The 18,840-nt window shown below is 45.5% G+C and overlaps 2 protein-coding genes across 10 annotated transcripts; one reads left to right on the top strand and one right to left on the bottom strand.

Annotated features, from left to right (window-relative positions):
- Positions 1-142: 142 nt before the first annotated feature.
- LOC113581479 (protein PET117 homolog, mitochondrial) lies at positions 143-847 on the bottom strand. Its single transcript, XM_027016649.2, has 2 exons — positions 664-847; positions 143-287 (listed from the first exon to the last, which is right to left on the bottom strand). The coding sequence occupies exons 1-2, from the start codon at positions 757-759 to the stop codon at positions 147-149; spliced, it is 237 nt and encodes a 78-aa protein (XP_026872450.2). The 5' UTR covers positions 760-847; the 3' UTR covers positions 143-146.
- Positions 848-5,083: 4,236 nt separating this feature from the next.
- Positions 5,084-18,235, top strand: rrbp1b (ribosome binding protein 1b). 9 transcript variants are annotated; one of them, XM_035521118.1, is made up of 30 exons: positions 5,084-5,176; positions 7,862-8,663; positions 8,760-9,378; positions 9,702-9,850; positions 10,123-10,245; positions 10,458-10,610; positions 10,761-10,879; positions 11,386-11,539; positions 11,768-11,906; positions 12,097-12,260; positions 12,352-12,383; positions 12,572-12,679; positions 12,906-12,968; positions 13,131-13,203; positions 13,480-13,596; positions 13,847-13,881; positions 13,988-14,075; positions 14,162-14,254; positions 14,342-14,434; positions 14,805-14,900; positions 14,982-15,071; positions 15,194-15,286; positions 15,397-15,468; positions 15,594-15,686; positions 15,850-15,933; positions 16,323-16,388; positions 16,907-16,990; positions 17,179-17,259; positions 17,352-17,495; positions 17,703-18,235. In XM_035521118.1, exons 2-30 carry the CDS (start codon positions 7,896-7,898, stop codon positions 17,736-17,738), a joined length of 4,029 nt encoding a protein of 1,342 aa, XP_035377011.1. In that variant the 5' UTR covers positions 5,084-5,176; positions 7,862-7,895; the 3' UTR covers positions 17,739-18,235. The 9 variants fall into 9 exon arrangements, with proteins under 9 accessions (XP_035377011.1, XP_035377010.1, XP_035377007.1 ...); XM_035521117.1 differs by having other exon boundaries at positions 7,862-8,703; positions 8,791-9,378; XM_035521114.1 differs by having other exon boundaries at positions 7,862-8,727; positions 8,791-9,378.
- The last annotated feature ends 605 nt before the right edge of the window (positions 18,236-18,840 follow it).

The raw sequence follows: 18,840 nt of genomic DNA, 5'->3' as shown, positions 1-18,840 counted from the left end.
ATTAAGGTCCTGGAATCGGCTGCTATTCATAACTGGAGAGTTGTGAATCTTGTGTAAATACAATTATAGACCGTTTTATATATCATTTTATTGGTCACCATCAAGCCAACGCACGGTTACGGTCGGTTTAATTGTACCTGATCGCGCTATTTGCCACCTTGGGTTTCCTGCCTCTCTCGCTCGGCCACAAGCTCTCTGGTCAGTATTATCTGGTTCTCCAGGGCTCGAAGGTTTTCGCGCTTCCTCTCTAAACGCTCCAGGTCTCGCAGCACTCCGTCGTGCAGTCTCTGAGGAGAGGCGAACACCCTGAACATGTCTCCATCCAGCTACTCCTGCGAGCGCGGCTGTGTTGACAGGTGGAGCGCGGCTTTCACGCGGCACGCACCATGTCGTAAAGGAGCTATTTTAGCTAATCTGGGTTAGCTAGTCAGCAGTAACTACTCCATAATTTGGTACTATGTTTACCACAGAAATAGTCACAAACATCAATACGGTTTCTCTACCATCTATGCAATTACAGTAAACCATGTAGTAAACGTGTTACTCTTCGACAGCCCCAACAGGAGGCTGGCTAGTTATCAGAGAAGCTAACTAACAGTTAGCGGCTGAATTACACATTTGTCCAGCGATCTTGTGCATAACTACGTTAAAATGCACGTTTACCTCTCTGTCCCAGTACTGCCTGATATGCACTCCTAACACAGTGGCAATAGTCAATACTACGGATGCTCCAAGAACAACTTTAGAAACTGCAGACATAGCTGAAGGACATTACTGTACAGCTGCACAAACAGCAGGTTGTTAGCTAGCTAGCTTGGACTCTTTGGTGACGGGAGTGGGGTTTTATTCTGCTCTTGTTTGTCTACAGCGACTGAAAACTACCGCCACCAACTGGACTGGAGTGGAAAAGCCGGGGGGAAAAAGCAATTTTGTCCAAATATTTTTTGCCTGTCAATTTAAGCGTTTCCATGCGTCGAATTCTCACTGAATATGCCAGTATCATGTTAATTTTTACATTATTCATTATTCTAGGATTTTTTTTATTTTAGGAATTTCGTTGATATTCGAATGATACTCTACTAATTAATCTACTAATAGCGCTCTGTGGGGTGGGAGGCAAGTTTTACCAGACGACTGTTCACGTCTGTAGGATATATGCCCTCTGTTTAAATATTCAAAAGTGTATTAATTGTTCGTTCTACCACCAAACGACGGGTGTAGTGCAAAAATCAGGCACTCGACAAGCAATGAGAATCAGCATCCAGGGGTGGTAGAGGAAACAGACGAACACCTACAATACACAAGCTGCCTCAAGAGCAACTGAAAACCTTACGTCCGGAGTCTCCTTTCAGCCCTATTCCTATCTCTTAGAGATAAATCACGACCTTTCCCGTTGTCGCTGACTACCGCCCCACTTTCTGGATTGTTCAGGGAAAAGCACCATTATTTATCATTTCTTGCTCACTCAGCATTTTCTGCACACCATTATCTTATCATATCATATTATTCTTATTATTATTGCTATTGTTATTGTTATTGTTATTGTTATTGTTATTGTTATTGTTATTGTTATTATTCACCAGGCCCAGGCCTTGGGCCTCAGCCTTTGCCATGTTCCCTCTTTGCAGTTGTAATTGTACATACAGGCATATTCCTGGCTTGTACACAGGACCAGGACTGATGTGTTTTCATCTTTAATGTTAACATATTGCTAATAAGTTCATAAGTTTAAACAAAGGTTAGATTATGAGATTTTTAAAAAAAGATCTCACATAATGAAAGAAAGATCCAACACAGGGATGGACCTGATACTCCGTGTCATTACGCCATTACTGGGTCTGCATGAGCTTGAGGAACTACAGACAAATGAAAGGATGTTCCAACAGCTGTGTCCTAATACTCATTTATATATATCATTTATATATCTTTTACTCTCTGATAGAAATGTGTGTGCACGCACACGCATGTGTGTGGTCTGGATATTTATGAGGGATGTTGTCCAGCCTAATGGATGCTTGACCTCCCTTCTTAGACCCACATACCTACAGCTAAAGTTTCTGTGTGTGCGCACATGCGTGTGCATACATGTGCATGCATGTATAGAGTTCCATTACCCTTGCGACAGCTAATTTAAATAACCCTGTTTCCTAAACATGTGCCATGTGAGTGTTACTGTGAATTCTGGCCAGGTGTGATATGTTTTACTGTAAGACTTTCTACAGCCTCACACACACACACACAAGGGAGCTCTCATTGAGAAGGAGAAATACCACATGTGTTTCTGGTTCACAGGAGCAGACAGAAGAGCTGCTGTGTGAGTGTGAAGCTACAGGTCTAAGTAAATACCTTTTTGGATCTGCACATGCTACTTTTTTCACCTCTCTGCTCCTCTTTCTTCTGGATAATGGTCATTTCTGAACTGTATCGCTCCTCTCCTCTCCTCTTCCTTGTGGTCAGTCATTAGCAGTCTCCCCCACTGCCCTACCACAAACCCAACCCCTTCCTGGCCCCAAGCACTAGCACATGCATACAGGAACAGCAAGGGGCCAAAGGTGTTGGTTTGTTCTGAGTGTAGGGGTCGTGAGAGGGGTGTTTGTGTGTGTGTGTGTGTGTGTGTGTGTGTGTGTGTGTGTGTGTGTGTGTGTGTGTGTGTGTGTGTTTTGGGGAATTGTGGTGTAGATTTCAGCTGTTATCCACTACGTGTTTGTGTCTCTAGCACACCTGAGTCAACTCACGGTGTTGAATTTTATCTGATGAATAGGGTGTGGTAAGGGTTGGACTACACTGTACACTACAGAGAGAGTCAGAGACAGGGGCAGAGAGAGAGAGAGAAGGCAGAGAGACGGAGATATGGGGCAGAGAGTGTGAGACAGGCAGAGAGAGCGCAAGACAGATGCAAAGAGAGCAAGACGGGGCAAAGAGAAAGGGCGTGAGACAGGCAGAGAGAGAAAGAGACTGTGCAGAGAATGTGGGTGAGACAGGGGCAAAGAGAAAGCAAACTAGGGCAGACAGAGAGAGTGACCTGTTAAGGGCTGTAAAAAGGAATCATTTCTGGCTGTATACTGATGTGTACGTTGACCAGATTGCATAACACACACATTTGTACTGACTATCTCTTCCAATAACATGAAACAGTGCAACACGGGAGAGATCGAAAGAAAAGTGGTTTTGCGACCATCTATGCGTTTGTGTTAAGCTTTGAGCTGAGTCCTTCTTCCTTCTCCCTCTGTCTCATCTCTTTTGATCAGGGGTAGGTGCGTGCAGAAAGGACAGATCCAGGTGGGATGCAGGTCATCGTTCTACATCACACAGACTCTCACACATATCCATAGACGTTTTCTTTACATCTTGTCATCAGTGCTCCAGTAGAGGGATTGTTTTAAAATGTGGAACACGCGCTAGCATGCACTCTATTCTGCACAGTTTGGCTGTTATAAGTCAAAGACCTCTAGTGGCAAAAGCTGGATGTAAAGCTTTATTTTGATTGTAATAACTCAGCCTCAGTAATAACCGAGTGCACTCAGGGGTTCCTATGTGTCAGTGTGGACTCAGGGGTTCCTATGTCTCAGTGTGGACTCAGGGGTTCCTATGTCTCAGTGTGGACTCAGGGGTTCCTATGTCTCAGTGTGGACTCAGGGGTTCCTATGTCTCAGTGTGGACTCAGGGGTTCCTATGTCTCAGTGTGGACTCAGGGGTTCCTATGTCTCAGTGTGGACTCAGGGGTTCCTATGTCTCAGCGTGCACTCACACCTGTGCTTCCTTCTGCTTTGTTTGTAGTTAAACCGTCACAGAACTGCCGGAGTCCCTGCCTGCATTGCGATCACCTTCCACAAGTACTTCAGATTCCAATCCTCTGGAGCTCAGTCTCATCTATGACTTTCAGATCCCTATAACTGTAGTAATGTCTAACAAAGTTAAAAGGACTGCAGAACGTGACCCCCACTCATTGGCTGCTTATCTTTGACATTGGCTGCTTATCTTTGACATTGGTCAGAGTGACAGTGCCTCTTTCCCCCTAGTTTTGTAAATATCATATTTGTCACCCAGAGGAAGGTGGCATTCTCTTTGCTTCTGCCTTTTCTCAATAAGGGCTTATAAGGGGTCTGTAACAACATTTCAGTGAAGCTGCTTTGTGACATTATGCATTGTAAAAAAAAAAATGCAACATTGATCACATTTAACGTAATAAAATTTAACTGCAATTCATTTCCTCACTTGCTAACATCCTCATGCAATTCATATTCTCCAGTGACTCTTGTTCCCTCAGTGAGTGACCTGCATTCACTCTCACTCTCAGAAGGACTGACTACATGTGAACAGCTGAAAATGATTAACCTGCAGACGATCCTGTATTTACAATCTCCTCATAGCAAACGGTGTTTGGTCTAACGTTTAGGAAGCAAACAAACCCGTGTCGCGGATATCGGTAAATGTCAGGTGTCCGGTTTTGTGTGTGTGTGTGTGTGTGAGAGAGAGAGAGAGAGAGAGAGAGAGAGAGAGAGAGAGAGAGAGAGAGAGAGAGAGAGAGAGAGAGAGAGAGAGGTACTCTTGGGGAATCCGAATGGTGGAGAATTCGAGGGGCGGGGAGGAAAGGCCAACGACCCCTTACTCCTAAAGTGATGACGAGTCATTAGTACACCTTGGAGCGAATAAGGAAGTGGTGTGAACATCTGTTCTCGACGTCTAACGTAGCTCATGTGTATATGTCTAATCTACGTTTTATGGTGGTATTGAAATAAGCATTTTTGCATTTTTTTTTCTTAAGTGTGTCAATGTGCTATGCAAATGACATGACTCTGAAACAAGACGCTACAACTGTAAATTCCATACTTATTTAATTTTTTTTTTTTTTTGGTTCCCCCCCTCCAAAAAAAACAAAAAAACAAAAACACTCAGCAATGTGCTCAAATAATTCGGACATTCCGGCAAATGTGACTTTGGACTACAAACCCCATTCATTGAGCCACGACGCCCCCCTTTTTTTTTTGGCCGCATGCTTGAGCGGACTTTTGTTAAAGCGGTTGGCTAAATGGGCGGTGATTGATGTTTCTTCGTCCAATGACACCTCTTGTAGGATCTTGGTATTTGGCCAACAGGCGGGAGCTTTGTCAGCTCACAGAAAGTGCCACGACTCCAGTCAGCGGCTATTCCGAATCACTGAAAATTTGGACGTTGGGTAAGACTCGCATTTTAAATACTCCTTTTTGTGACTAAACTTTCCGGTGATTATAGATTTTGATTGCAAGTGCCTTAGTTTAATCCGCGTGTCCGTGTTACAACAATGTTGCCTTGTTCAGATCTTTTGAAACAATGTTTAAAAACTTGGTTGTACTTGGGATGGATGGCTGAACGTTTGAATGTTGTGCTGGGAATGTGATTCACCAATTTCCCCCACTTTCCTAAATAAATTAAATGATCTCCACTCCGTGATGACCGTATTGTTTTAAGTCTGTGAAAAATAACTCGCATCTGTGGCGCTAAACTGAGTTTAAACTTCTATTTCGTTATTACCGAGCGATCAAGCGAGACTGAAAACGTTAAACAGTTTAAAGATGATGTGGCTCAAGCTGTACGTTTGTTACCGTCAGTAAAACGGTGCTCATTTTTACTGCACAGGCTTTATTTAAGGTCAGTCGTCAATAACGTGGCTTACTTCGATGAAGTACCAGACAGAGTATTTAACGTTACATACTTTTGTACACGTTTCACTATCTGGAATTCGCTTTCATCGGCAAGTAATTACTGAGCAACTTTGAATAGAAGTCTTAAAAAAGAGACGTTGAGAATGCATGAATAAACCTTTTCGGAATTACTTTTTAGAAATGGCTTTTTCACGCCGTGAATTAAATTTGATCCATGTATTCCGTTATTTTCTAGCTTGGCTTAAATCGAAGAGCTTGCTCATATGGTGTAGACACAATTCAGTAGAGGTTATGGTAGCGGAAAAAGTGCAGCTGTAATCAACGTCGTACACCGTTCTTCTGTGCTTAGTTACCTCTGGGAAGGCCGCGTAAATAATTTATATAGAAATATACAAAATAAAATAAAATACTCTAGCGCTACTAAAATGGCCCCACAAAGTAAGTTTGAATAACGTGTGCCGGTGAGTTGACTGCTAGAGTTACTGATGTTATGTAACATCATGGATCCCTAAATGGGTCGGCGTCTGGGACGGCGCTGTGTCCCTGTCTACGAGACGCGCCTTGCACTCTGAAGTACGGGAATGAATTGATCCGCGACGAACTTTAGTGCAAGTTTCGATCTGCACCCCTGGCGGATATAACGATATTACCTAAATAGGATGTATGACGAGGAAACGGGGCGGCTGACTGTAGTCCAGCACAGCGCTGTACTTACGCGTTTGGACAGTGACGCATTTTTGGCTCCAAACCAACAGTCGTACCATTTTAAGGGACCAAAAGAACGTCTGCTTACATGTGTGTCAGTGTTCAACTAAAGATCTAGAGCACGAATGTGGTGGTGTGAGTGCGTGGGCGCCTTGTGCACGCCTGCGCTCGCGCATGATCAAAAGCACGTCAGTAACGAAGATGAATTAATGGATGGATTGTGCATCTATGGATGAATCCAAACCCAAGTGAGACAGAATTCATTTGAAAATATTAATTCCCCAAATGTATTGCTACAGCAATTATGGGGTTAATTTGTCCAATTATGGCGCTCTACAAATGGAGTGTAGTCCGACCAATATAAACAGGTGGGCCCGATCATAGGATAAACCGAAGAATGATTGAATTTTAATTTATTTTTATAGACCTTTAATCATCCCTGTTCAGACTGAGCATGCAGAACTTTAAAGGAATATGTCACTTTGAAATACTAACCTGGCTGAAAACAAAAGCTATAGATAAAGAAGGCTGCTTTATAATGTCAGGTGAACTGGCCCCTGGTTTTCATTCATGCTTAATGATCCTGCTGTGCTGTAAGAAACAGCTGAATTTTAGAAAAGTGTGCAAGCAATTTGGCTTATGTAATATTTGGTCAGTAAGCTCCTGAATGATGGCATAGGTTTCATAGGATTTGGATTCGAGTTGAATTTCAAGTTGTTGGTGTGTTAATGGCTCTGTAAGCACATCATCATAGTGATGATTTTGATAAAGATGGCTAGTTTAAGACTTCTGCCTGCATGCCATCTTTGCTCTTGGAGATTGAGATATATATTAGTTTCTTGAGTGTTGTAGTAATTTTGTGAGTGAGAGCAAGATTGCATGAATTTTTTAAAAAGTGTTCTTTAAGACTAGTCAGCATTTTCCATTCACCTGAGGCCCTGTGTGCGTGTGCTGATGTACACGTGTGCACAGGCAAGTCTCTATGGGTCCTTGGTTGGGCCTCAAGATGTTCCATTCAGAAAACTCCATCTAGTGCACATATTCCATTGCTGTGTGTGGAACAGGGTGTTATTGTGCTACTGCTAGTACACCCTTATGACACGGAGTCTGCGGAGGGGTGGAGTAGAAACTGCATTGGTGTGGAATGATATTTGTGCCCCCAACAGAATAGCCAAAAATTATGAATTTTAGAATGACAATCAGAATCCTCACTTAGTTCAAAGAACTTTGAGTTTTATTAAAATTGTGGTACAGGTACACTAAGTGTAAATTGTTCCATCAGATCATAGCTGTTGCTAGTATCTGTGTAACATAGCTTGCTGAACTTTGAATGCAATTGATCGGCTTATATTAAGAGAGAGGCTGCAGAGTAGTTTCGTTTGTTTAAATCAGGTAAATCATAATGAGTTTAAATTAATGTTAGGTTTTTTTTTTTCATTTCAATCAGTTTGTTAGTTACCTCATTGGGAGTCTCAGAATGGTATTCTAATGGTATTCTATTTGTCTTGTTGCAGAAGCAGGATCAGTGGTGGACAGGACTAAACAAAGATGGATGTGTATGACCCTCAGACTCTGGGAATTGTAGTGTTCAGTGGCTTCATGGTGGTTTCGGCCATTGGCATTGCTCTGGTCTCCACTCTGTCCATGAAAGAGACATCATATGAAGAGGCTCTAGCTAACCAAAGGCGTGAACTGGCTAAGACCCAACCCCTGCGTGGGGACAAGAAGAAAAAGGCTTTGGAGAAGAAAGGCAAAGCCAAGAAGAAGGAGGAAAAACCCAACGGGAAGCTTCCAGAACATGAGATGCATGACTCTGGTCCTGAACCAGGTTCAGAGACCAGCGAACCAGAACCAGAATCGGAACCGGAATCCGTGGCTGTCCCTGAGCCTGTTCCTGTAGCCGAGGCCACAGCTGTCCCCAAACTAGTGGTTCCAGAACCCAAAGCTGATGAAGTGGCAGTGTGTTATGTTGCACCAACTAAGGCTGCTGCTGTACCAGCTCCATCTGCACCTTCCCCAAGGGAGAAGAAGAAGAGGAAGGTGGCAAAGGTTGATCCAGCCCCTGCTAAGCCATTGCAGATTGTTGCAGAAAACATCACTAAGGAGCCAGTCTCTAAAGTAGCCAAGGGACCTGTCCCTAAGGAGCCAGGTGCTAAGGTTGCCAAGGAGCCAGGTGCTAAGGTTGCCAAGGAGCCAGGTGCTAAGGTTGCCAAGGAGCCAGGTGCTAAGGTTGCCAAGGAGCCAGGTGCTAAGGTTGCCAAGGAGCCAGGTGCTAAGGTTGCCAAGGAACCTGTCCCTAAGGAGCCTGGTGCTAAGGTTGCCAAGGAGCCAGGTGCTAAGGTTGCCAAGGAGCCAGGTGCTAAGGTTGCCAAGGAGCCAGGTGCTAAGGTTGCCAAGGAGCCAGGTGCTAAGGTTGCCAAGGAACCTGTCCCTAAGGAGCCAGGTGCTAAGGTTGCCAAGGAACCTGTCCCTAAGGAGCCAGGTGCTAAGGTTGCCAAGGAACCTGTCCCTAAGGAGCCAGGTGCTAAGGTTGCCAAGGAACCTGTCCCTAAGGAGCCAGGTGCTAAGGTTGCCAAGGAACCTGTCCCTAAGGAGCCAGGTGCTAAGGCTGCAAAGGTTGTTAAGGAAGCTGCTTCAAAGATTGTGAAGGAGCCAGCTGCTAAAGTTACCAAGGAACTTGTCTCAAAGGCTGCCAAGGAAACCGTCACCAAGGAATTGGCTGCAAAGGCTGCCAAGGAACCTGTTGCAAAGGAATCTGCCACTAAGGTTGCCAAGGAGCATGTCTCAAAGGAAACAGCAGCTAAGGTTTCCAAAGAGCCTGTTGCTAAGGAATCTATCGTGAAGGCTTCCAAGGAATCGGTCACTAGGGTTGCAAAAGAGCCAAATGTTAAGATTAAGGGACAATCTCCTAAGGTTTCTAAGGAGCCGGTAGGTGCTGAGATTGCCCCGATGCCTGTAGCTCTTGCAAAAGCAGAGGAGCCCAAATCTGAAAGTACTTCCAGGAAAAAGTCCAAGAAGAAGGTGGATGCAGGTATGTTCTACCAGGTTACAGCTCAGGATAAAATGAAAACCAGCATGAACCAGTTGTCATGAATTTGCTTATGTAATGCTAAATTCCATAGTTGCTTTCCATTTTAAGTAGCTATGATAACATTTTGGAATGATGTGTTGATTTATAAAGCCTTAACGTAACCTCACCCTACAGATAAGACAAAAGCTAATAAACCTGATGTATTCTTGAACAGGTTGCATGACAGAGTGAGAGTAATGTTTACAAGTAAAGTTTGGCTTAATTGTTGAAGTATGTGATGTTTGTTTAAAAATTAAAATGACTGTTTTCTGGTCTGTCTGCAGCAGTTGCTGAGGATGTGGCAGAAGTGCCCCTTCTGTTGCCATTTAAGACACTGGTTGCCACTCTTAGTAACTCGGTGTTCAGTGAATCAGAGACACAGAAACTTCTGGAGATCGTTGGCGACAAAGCAGGAGCTGACACCTGGCAGCTGGTATGATGCCACACACGCTCACTCCTGCTTTCTACTTCAGTTTCTTTTGTAGCCATCCAGTTTTCTCCTTTTCACTCTCTTGTTTTGTCAGTAGCCTCATCATGTGTGTGCAGTGCTCATGTCTGAGATTTCCTAGATTAATATAGCCAGCAATTTTGCAACAGGTTTTCTCTGACTGATGCTCATATCTGTTTGTACAGTTACATTGTTCTGGCTGTCTGGTGCTTTCTCACTCACTCTTGCACCTGCGCACTCTCACTCTTTTCACATAGGCATCGCAGAAAGGTGACCCCTTGGCAGCTCTGAAGAAGCAGTTGGAGGAGAAGGGGAAACTCCTGTCTGCCGAACAGGAGAACGCAGCTGCAGCTAAGACTCGCCTGCGCGAGCTCACCAAGGTGTGTGCACGCACAGTTTACACAGCTGCACGTGATTGTCCAAATCAGACTGGCACTGCATTTCCTGTTGTGGCAGGAAGTAGCCTGTCTGGCTTCACCTTGCATTACAGCATAATGGCCTGTCTCCTGATGGAGGTGCCAGGTTGGAGTTTATCGCGTGTTCTGTGTGGAGCGTCACCGGGGTGCCCGTTGTGTCCTGTTCTGTCCCGCAGGAGCTGAGCGGTGAGAAGAGCAAGACGGCGTCGGTGGAGACGAGGCTGAGCTCGGAGCTGAGTGCTCGTGAGCAGGAGATGGTTGCCTTGCATGCCAGAATGAAGGCCTCATATGATGAGCACACCGCCCAGACTCAGCAGCTCAACAGCAAGGTCAGGGCTCACAGGTCCACATCCTTATGGCGTTTGTGTGCTAACTGCATATTTGCTTGTGATATCACAAACGCCGATATCCACGTCACTGGTCTTATCAGCGTCTCTCAACTGTGTGTGTGTGTGTGTGTGTGTGTGTGTGTGTAACAGATCCAGAGCTTACAGGAGCAGCTAGAGAATGGCCCCAATGCCCAGCTGGCCCGACTCCAGCAGGAGAACACCATCCTTAGAGATGCCCTGAACCAAGCCACCAGCTTGGCAGAGAGCAGGTACGCACACCTTTTGAAGCTGTGTATTGGCTAAGAGCGGATATGCATGTGTGTACACTCATGTAGACAATCAGATAGGACAGCAGCCATGCAGAGTTGAGTGATTTAAAGACAAGACGGTGGGCCAGACCCCAAGTCTTCGGTTGTGTGGGTTTGTGCCTCAACAAGCACAAACCACACAACCACTACCACTTCTGGTATGTCTATAGACTAACACACACAGGCACCACACTAGGCTTTTACTGATGACCCATGTCTGTTTACGTCTTAGCATTGATGAAAGCGGGAGATAACACCAATCACCATGTGGTTGGCCGAAGGAATGTCACTGTGCTTTTCATCATTAAAGGAACTGTTCAAAATCAAGCCTTTTAACTGCTGAAGGCTACTTAAAGCCGTCTTTGATCTGCCGCTGCCTTTTATAGTCTACACTATTGTAATTGCCTTAGTGACTAGTGTAAGTGGTGGCGTTGCCACCTCTTTACATGTTCTCTTTACACTTGCAGGCAGAACGCAGAGCTGGCAAAGCTGCGTCAGGACTGCGTGCGGCTCAGCCGGGAGGCGAATGAGCGTGCGGAGACCCTGCATGCTGAGGAGGAACGCAGGAAGGCACTGGAGGCCAAGGTGGCCGTCGTGGAGGAGCAGCTGACCCAGGCGAAGGTGAGTGCTGCGGTCTGACCCTTTGGGGTCACGACCTCTGGGTTACGCGGGACCTTCATCTTGGCCACTCTTGTCTAGTTTTGGTCTCATCTGGTGCTCCGAACCTCTAGGATTAGCTTGGCAGGTACTTTTGCAATGTCTGTCAATGCTGTGCAAGTGACAGAAACATTGATTCTTTGTTTTTGTGCATGTGTGCGTGCCCACGGGCTCGTCCTCCTGCATGTATAGGCAGCGCGTGTGGAGACAGAGCATACCCTGCAGCAAAAACTGGAGCGGGTCGAGGGAGAACTACACCAGGCGCAGGACAACGGCGCTGCCCTAGAGTCTCAACTGGAACAGTCCAAGAAGGAGGCAGGCAAGCTCAGTGGTCAGTATACTTCAGGGGTGGAGCCATCTTCTAAGCTGTGCTGTGGTTTTTACTGTTTACACCTTTTCTGTGAAATAAAGCTCTGTTTAATCAAGCAAAGTACAGTATGAAATTGCATCTGCTGTTTATCGTTCTGCAAGATTTTTTTTTTTTGTCATGATCATGTGTGCGTGTGCATGCATGCGGATAGAGCTGCAGGAGCAAGTGTGCCTTAGAGAGGCGGAGCTTAAGGACAGGTGTACAGAGGTGGAGTCTTTAAAAGCTCAGCTTGCTCAGGTACAGCAGGCCATGCCCATCCACCTAGAGGAACAAGTTACCCTGCAAACAGAGGCTCGAGAGCAGGCTGAGACACAGGTAATGAGCCAAAGGAAAGATCCAAACAGAAAAAAAAAACATTGTGGTGGGGGGGGGGAAAGACCATCTAAGCTTGTTTTTGTCCTTACAGGGGCATAACTCTGAAGAGCAGCTGAGGAGAAGGTACAGGATTATAGCCTCATAGTGCTAACCTGAATAATTGTATGACATATTAAATCATAACAGATCATGTTCTATCCTGTTAAAGGAATATTTGTGGTGAATGCAAGTGAGTCAAAGTTGCTTGGAATCAGCTGGGATGATAACAGTGGCATCAGTACACTTGGATTCGATATGCTTTCTGTGTTCAGTTTGACAGAGAGGGAGGGGCAGGTGATGTCAATGGAGGTGGAGCTAAAGCAACTGAGGGAGGAGCTTGAAGCTGTAAAAACTGCTTATCCTGAGCCCACTCCAAATCGGTGAGGCGGTTGTTTTACGTTTGTTTTTCTGTAAGGAGGAATAAAACATCCTACTGAAGCTAAAGGTGACTTTATCCTCTGATAAATGAAATCTCACCAGTTAGCATGATCCCATCTGGCAGCAGCTTGCAGTCGTTTGTGGTTAGCAAGGCCAGCGGTGCTGGCTAAGGTGGAGGTGGCCAGCTGAGAGGTCCTCATGTTTCCCCACGCTCTCGCTGTGTTTCAGAGAGGGAGGGCGACAGGAGGATGAGGCGCAGAGCACAGCTGATCTTCAGCTCCTTCAGAACAGGTCCCTCACTCATATATATGCTCGCTCTCTCGCTCATATTCTAGTTTCACATATCTCTTGCAATTGTATGGTTTTGCACCTTCTCCTAGTTCTCTCTCAAAGAAGCTGGAATCCCAGTAATGCACGAACTCATTTGAATGTGCCCTTTTCTTCCCCTCTCAGCCTGAAAGAGAAGGAGGACTTGGTGGCATCTCTTGAACAACAACTAGACAAGGTGAAGGAGAGTATGAATGAGGTATTGGATGATTTTTCTTGTGGTTTTATATTTCAGAAATAACTCTCTTGAGCTCACAAATAGGAAAGAATGAAAGGACAGTTGGGTTTCGTCACTGCCCTGATGATTGTAATCTAGTCTTTTCTATTTTCTAACCTGTTGAATTCGCATCATCCGTAAAGTCTCAAGCCCCTTCCTCAGGTGTGCAGGATCAGGACTGGGGAAACTACAAGGACAGCGTAGACTGAAACTATATTCTAACAGATTTTTTTGTGTGTGTGTGTGGTGTGCGTGCAGACGGAGAACTCCGTGCAGCAGCTGCAGGCGAGCCTGGCGGAGCGGGAGAGCCGGGCAGCAGAGCGGGAGGCGGAGCTTAAGAAGCTGAGAGACGAGCTGGATCAGCAGAAGGCTGCAGTAAGGGCCAGTCCCTACGGACACACCTTCACTCCACCTGCCACTCGACTAATCGCTGTCCATTAACAACCGTTAATCACCTGAGGTTCTGTTTGTATTGGCAGTTAATGGCAATAATGGTAATGGTGGTGGTTGCTTGTGCAGTGACAACTGCAGTGTAGATTTTCCCAACACACAAAACGAAAAGGTGTTTGTTCCCTTGTTGGGTTTTCCTGGATCTCATTCTCCTGCGTTTCCCCTCTTTCCCCAGGCAGAGATGGCGGAAGCGGAGCAGCCGTTTGAGAGGTACAACATACCCCATCTCAGGACCGAGGCTTATTCACGCTTAGTCCAATAAAAGCCGGTTAGTCAAAGTTTCTGTGTCTAATCCCCCTGCCCCCGCCCCCCCAAGCCTGGAGAAAGACGCACGTCTTATTTCTCTGGAGGAGGAGCTCCAGGCTCTGAGGGAAGAGGCAGAACAGGCAAGGACCAAGAGCAATGTAAGTTTACACAAATGTGATGCCGCACACCCAGTGTGTACAATGTGTACGTGTGCACATGTGCATTTCTGTGTGTGTGCGTGCAGGAGCTGCGGGAGAAGAACTATGCCGCCGTAGAAGCTCTTGCTGCAGCAGAGAGACTTGGTGAAGATAGACTCATCCAGGCGAGGAAATCTCAGGTCTGAAAACACACACACTCGAACCTGCCCTCGTTATGCCTCTCTGCTCACTCCTTGACCAATCACTGTTTGTGTGGGTGTGTGTAGAATGATGTCGAACAGAAACTACACTCTCTTCAGATGGACATCAAGGATGCCCTCCAGAACCTCTTTCCACATGTTACCGTTCCAACGGAACAGGTGCAGGAGGCTTTCCTTCTCTCCCTTCCACACCTGACTGTGTCGACATGTTTCACACACAGGACTAAAGTTTTAGGAATTATACTTTGATGGATTCTGGGTAAATGAGTCCCAGACAGAGGTACAAGGAAGCAGGTTAAGAATAGATATAATGTTGTTAAACATTCCTTATAATGTCATCTGGCCTGTAGTTGACTGGTGTACTTTGCAATAAAGTTCAATGATCATCCATAATCACTGCCTGTTCGATGTGTGTGTGTGTGTGTGTGTGTGTGTGTGTGTGTGTGTGTGTGTGTGTGTGTGTGTGTGTGTGTGTGTGTGTGTGTGTGTGTGTGTGTGTGTGTGTGTGTGTGTGCATGCGCACGCGCAGAGTAACTGGTTGGAGGCATTCATTCAGAAAGCACAAGAGTCACTTACACAGACCCAGCGGGGGCCAGCTGAGGAGCAAGACAGCACAGAGCTAACAGTAAGATAAAACACACTCGCACTAGAGGCACAGTGTTCCCATTTCTACATTCTGAGAGTGTGTTGACTTGCTGCTGTTCAGGATGCTCTGCAGAAATTAAGGGAGGCAGAAGAGAGTCAAACGGCACTGCAGGCACAGTGTGAACAGTACAGAGCAACTCTCAGCCAGACGGTATTTCTGACCACACACCCTGACTCATTTCCCCTTGCACTGTCCTGACACACCCAGTCACCCGTTGGCTTGCTGACTCATTGACTGTGTGTGTTTGTGTTTGTGTGTGTGTTTGTTTGTAGGAGAGTATACTGAAGGATCTTCAGAGGAGTGTTGAAGAAAGAGAGCTCACCTGGAAGTCCCAGGTCTCTGAGGCTGAGAGACAGTGGCACGAAGTAAGCACTGTCCCCACAAACACACACACTTACACAGGCATCTGTACACAGCAGTAGAAGCTCCCTGTGTTTTTGGTAATCATCTTTGTGCATGTGTGCGCTTCCTCCAGGCCTTGGCTGAGGTGAAGTTGTTGGAGGAGACAGCAGAGATACTGAGGGTTGAGAACCAGAGCACAGAGCAGGTGGTGCTACATAACAAAATGCCCTAATGCTACATAGTCCCACCCATTCTGCGCACTCCTACTCACTTAAGTGTGTGTGTGTGTTTGCATGGCTGGTGGTGATGGGGACCCTCTTTCGTCTGTAGCTGAAGGGGCAGGTGGTACTTCTAGAAGCACAGCTGGAGAAGCAGCTAGAATCCATCAGCTCTAGTCAAACGTGCGCTCATGAGGTAGAGCAGGTAAACCCTGGGATGCTTTGCAAGATGCACCCTACCACTAGGTGGTGCTTAACTTGTAGATTTAAATCAGCATATGAGAATTTTGTCTACAAAAGAATGGCTAAAGAATGTTTGTTTTCTTCTTCATGATCTGTCTTTCTTCCCTCTTCTAATTCCCATTTAGCTGAAGATATTGTTATCGACCACTCAGGCTCAGTTGGAGTCTGCCCAATCAGAGGCTCAGAAACAGCATGCTGAACTCTTATTGGTAAGTCTCATGTAGAAACTTCAGGCATCAGGTGCCAACTTGGCTCACAATTGCCAAGTGCCATCTGAAGCAATATGGCAATGCCACAGTAAAGCATTTTCAGAACTGCACTACGGCCAAACCACGATGACGTCTCTGTTTGGACACACAGTAAATATCCATGCTGCCATGTTTCAGTGGGTGCGATGTGGGACCAATTTGTTTAAATGTCAGATGCAGCGATTCCTGAAGGGTTCACTGATCCAAGATCACCCTTTCAGCATCTCGTATCTTATTTTTGGTTTGTAAAACTGACAAACTGTCACCAAGTACAAGAGTGCATTGAAGAGAACACGTCTGTGGACCGGGGCGCGGGGTCTGTGTGTGTGAGTGACTCCTGTGCATTGCAGGTCAGGCAGCAACTACAGGAGGCGACTGAGTGCGTGCAGAGGCAGGACGACACTCAGCCCAGCCAGGTCAGGCTGAGGCACTGCCCTGCTCAGCTGTGTGTGTGTGTGTGTGTGTGTGTGTGTGTGTGTGTGTGTGTGTGTGTGTGTGTGTGCGTGTGCGTGCGTGCTTATGTTTTGAGGGGGAGAGAGTCCGCATGCGGGAGAATACTTAGTAACCATAGTGGCCTTTCCTAATGCTTGCTGGCTGTATAACATCCTACTATCTGTTGGTTTCAGTATCTGCTCTGCATGATATGGGGTAGCAGCAGCTTCTAGGAAGGGCTTTGTGCTGTTCTGTTACCAAGAGCTGTGTGTACAGCGCTTGTATGGAAGGGTAGAGCTGAAATGCTTGTGACTGAAAGCATGTTTGTGTTGGCTGACCCTGGATGCCTAAGCTTTTACTGATCTGTTCGCAGGTGTCTGGTGACCTCTAATCTCTCTCTTTTATACACACACACTTTGTGGTCTGTAGCGTCGCTGTGTCAGTCTATTATAGTGTAAGATGACCTTGTCTGACCTTTGACCTCTGACCTCCACCACGGCAGGCGCAGGAGCAGCTGGTGCAGACAGAAGGCCGACTGCAGACGGAGGAGAGTGCCCGGCTACAGATGGAGCATAGCTATGAACAGGTAACTGCGTCATGCTGAACATCCTCCTGCTGAGGATGTGATTTTGAAGATTTGGATATCTGTTTATAGCTTGAATGTTTATTAAGTAATATGCAGGGTTGATGCCTTTTCGACCATAGTTGAAGTGTGTGTGTGTGTGTAGTTTAATGTAATCTTATTTGTGTCTGTGTGCATGTTCGCCCTTGCAGGCCCTAAGGTGCGTGAGGGATCTGGAGGCCCAGCTTGTGGAGCTCCAGGCAGCAGGAGAGGGCTCATCTGCAGAACTGAAGGTTTGTGCTGCACAAAGACCCACTTCCACACCTTTGACATTAATATGCTGTAGAATGGGGCCTAGCAGGGTGTGTGTGTGTGTGTGGATCAGGAGAAGCTGGAGAAGGAGGCGAGGCTGACCCAGGACCTTGGCGAGGCGGCTTCCACGCTTCAGCGACTGCTGAGGAGCACCCAGGAGGAGCTGTCCAAAGAGCGTGAGGCAGTGAAGGCCCTCCAGGAGCAGCTACAGGGCCAGGTGAACACTTGATGTATAGGAACACAGTTTCAGTGGCCTGATGATGCTGTAGCACTCATGTTGTACCTTTTGACTTTTGTACCGAATATCCTCTTAACCATAGGGAAGTTCTCTTTCAAAGTGAATGACCTGCAATATTTTATCAAGCTTTTTATAGGATACTTGTAGTGTGAAACAGATGTTCAAATATTTTTCTCCTCTTTGCAGGATGGGGAGGAACTGAAAGAAGGAACCTCTGTGTGATGTTGCAGCAAGAGAAAAGGAGAGAGCCAAACTGCCAAAAATGCCTTAGTTGTTCTTGTCCCTATAATCTGTCATACTGTAGTGGAAACTGCTTAATCAATGAGGATTAAACATGTGGGCAATGTCGTTAAGGGATCTAGAGGGAAGGGAGTTACAAGGCCCAGTTATGTTTTATTTGATGTCTTTGTTACTGTTTTTCTGCGTCCATGACTCTTCACATTCCTGCGACTCTCATCGCTCAGTGTTACGGAAAGAGCTTTGTGCGTTAGACGCACACTGGTGTGCAATCTTTTATCTTTTGGGTTTTGTTTGTTTGTTTTTTGCAAAGACTCTCCTTTCTCATGGATGTAAAAAGCGATGGAACCTTTCCTGCTCCGGTGATGCAATACAAGCTTGACACTATAGTTGGCTGCTGACCAAATGTGATTTAAATTTAAATAAAAACACTTAAAGGGTTACTTGGTGCATCTATTTCCCCCCTCCCTCCCTCCCTCCCTCCCTCCCTCCCTCCACACTGCAGGGCTGGACGTTCTATGATTTGAGATAAAATGTGCGATAGCCTGTGTCCCAGAGGTGTAGTTTTTTTTGTCACCAAGAAGTAACTTCCGTTTGTGAAGGGGATGACGCAGTAAGAGAATTCAAAACGAGTGTCGCCCTTTATCATAATAAACAACTAACATGAGACGCTCCAAAAGTCATTTATCAGGAATCTTTAGGCTCTGTATGTTTAATCGATTTATCCTGTCTGTCATTAAAAAAAAGTGAATTTTGTCACAGTTCATGATTTTCTCAGCTCTTTACAAGGAGACGCTACACAATATTTTCTAATGACTTATTTTGTGACTTATTCCAGTCATTTGACACTTATTTCACCTGCAGTGTCTTCATTTGTTAAGTTTGTCTAGTTGTCGTTTGTTGTAATACTGAAAATTCATAAATTGAGGTTGGGGGAAAAATTAATTTTGAGAGAATATATATATATATATATATATATATATATTATATATATCTTTTATATATAATATATATATATATATATATATATATATATATTATTTATATATATATTTTATTTATATATATTTTATTTATTTATATATAT

Source organism: Electrophorus electricus, chromosome 21 (assembly GCF_013358815.1).
Source record: "Electrophorus electricus isolate fEleEle1 chromosome 21, fEleEle1.pri, whole genome shotgun sequence".
Classification (NCBI taxonomy): domain Eukaryota; kingdom Metazoa; phylum Chordata; class Actinopteri; order Gymnotiformes; family Gymnotidae; genus Electrophorus; species Electrophorus electricus.
This window is presented reverse-complemented; position numbering and strand designations above follow the sequence as displayed.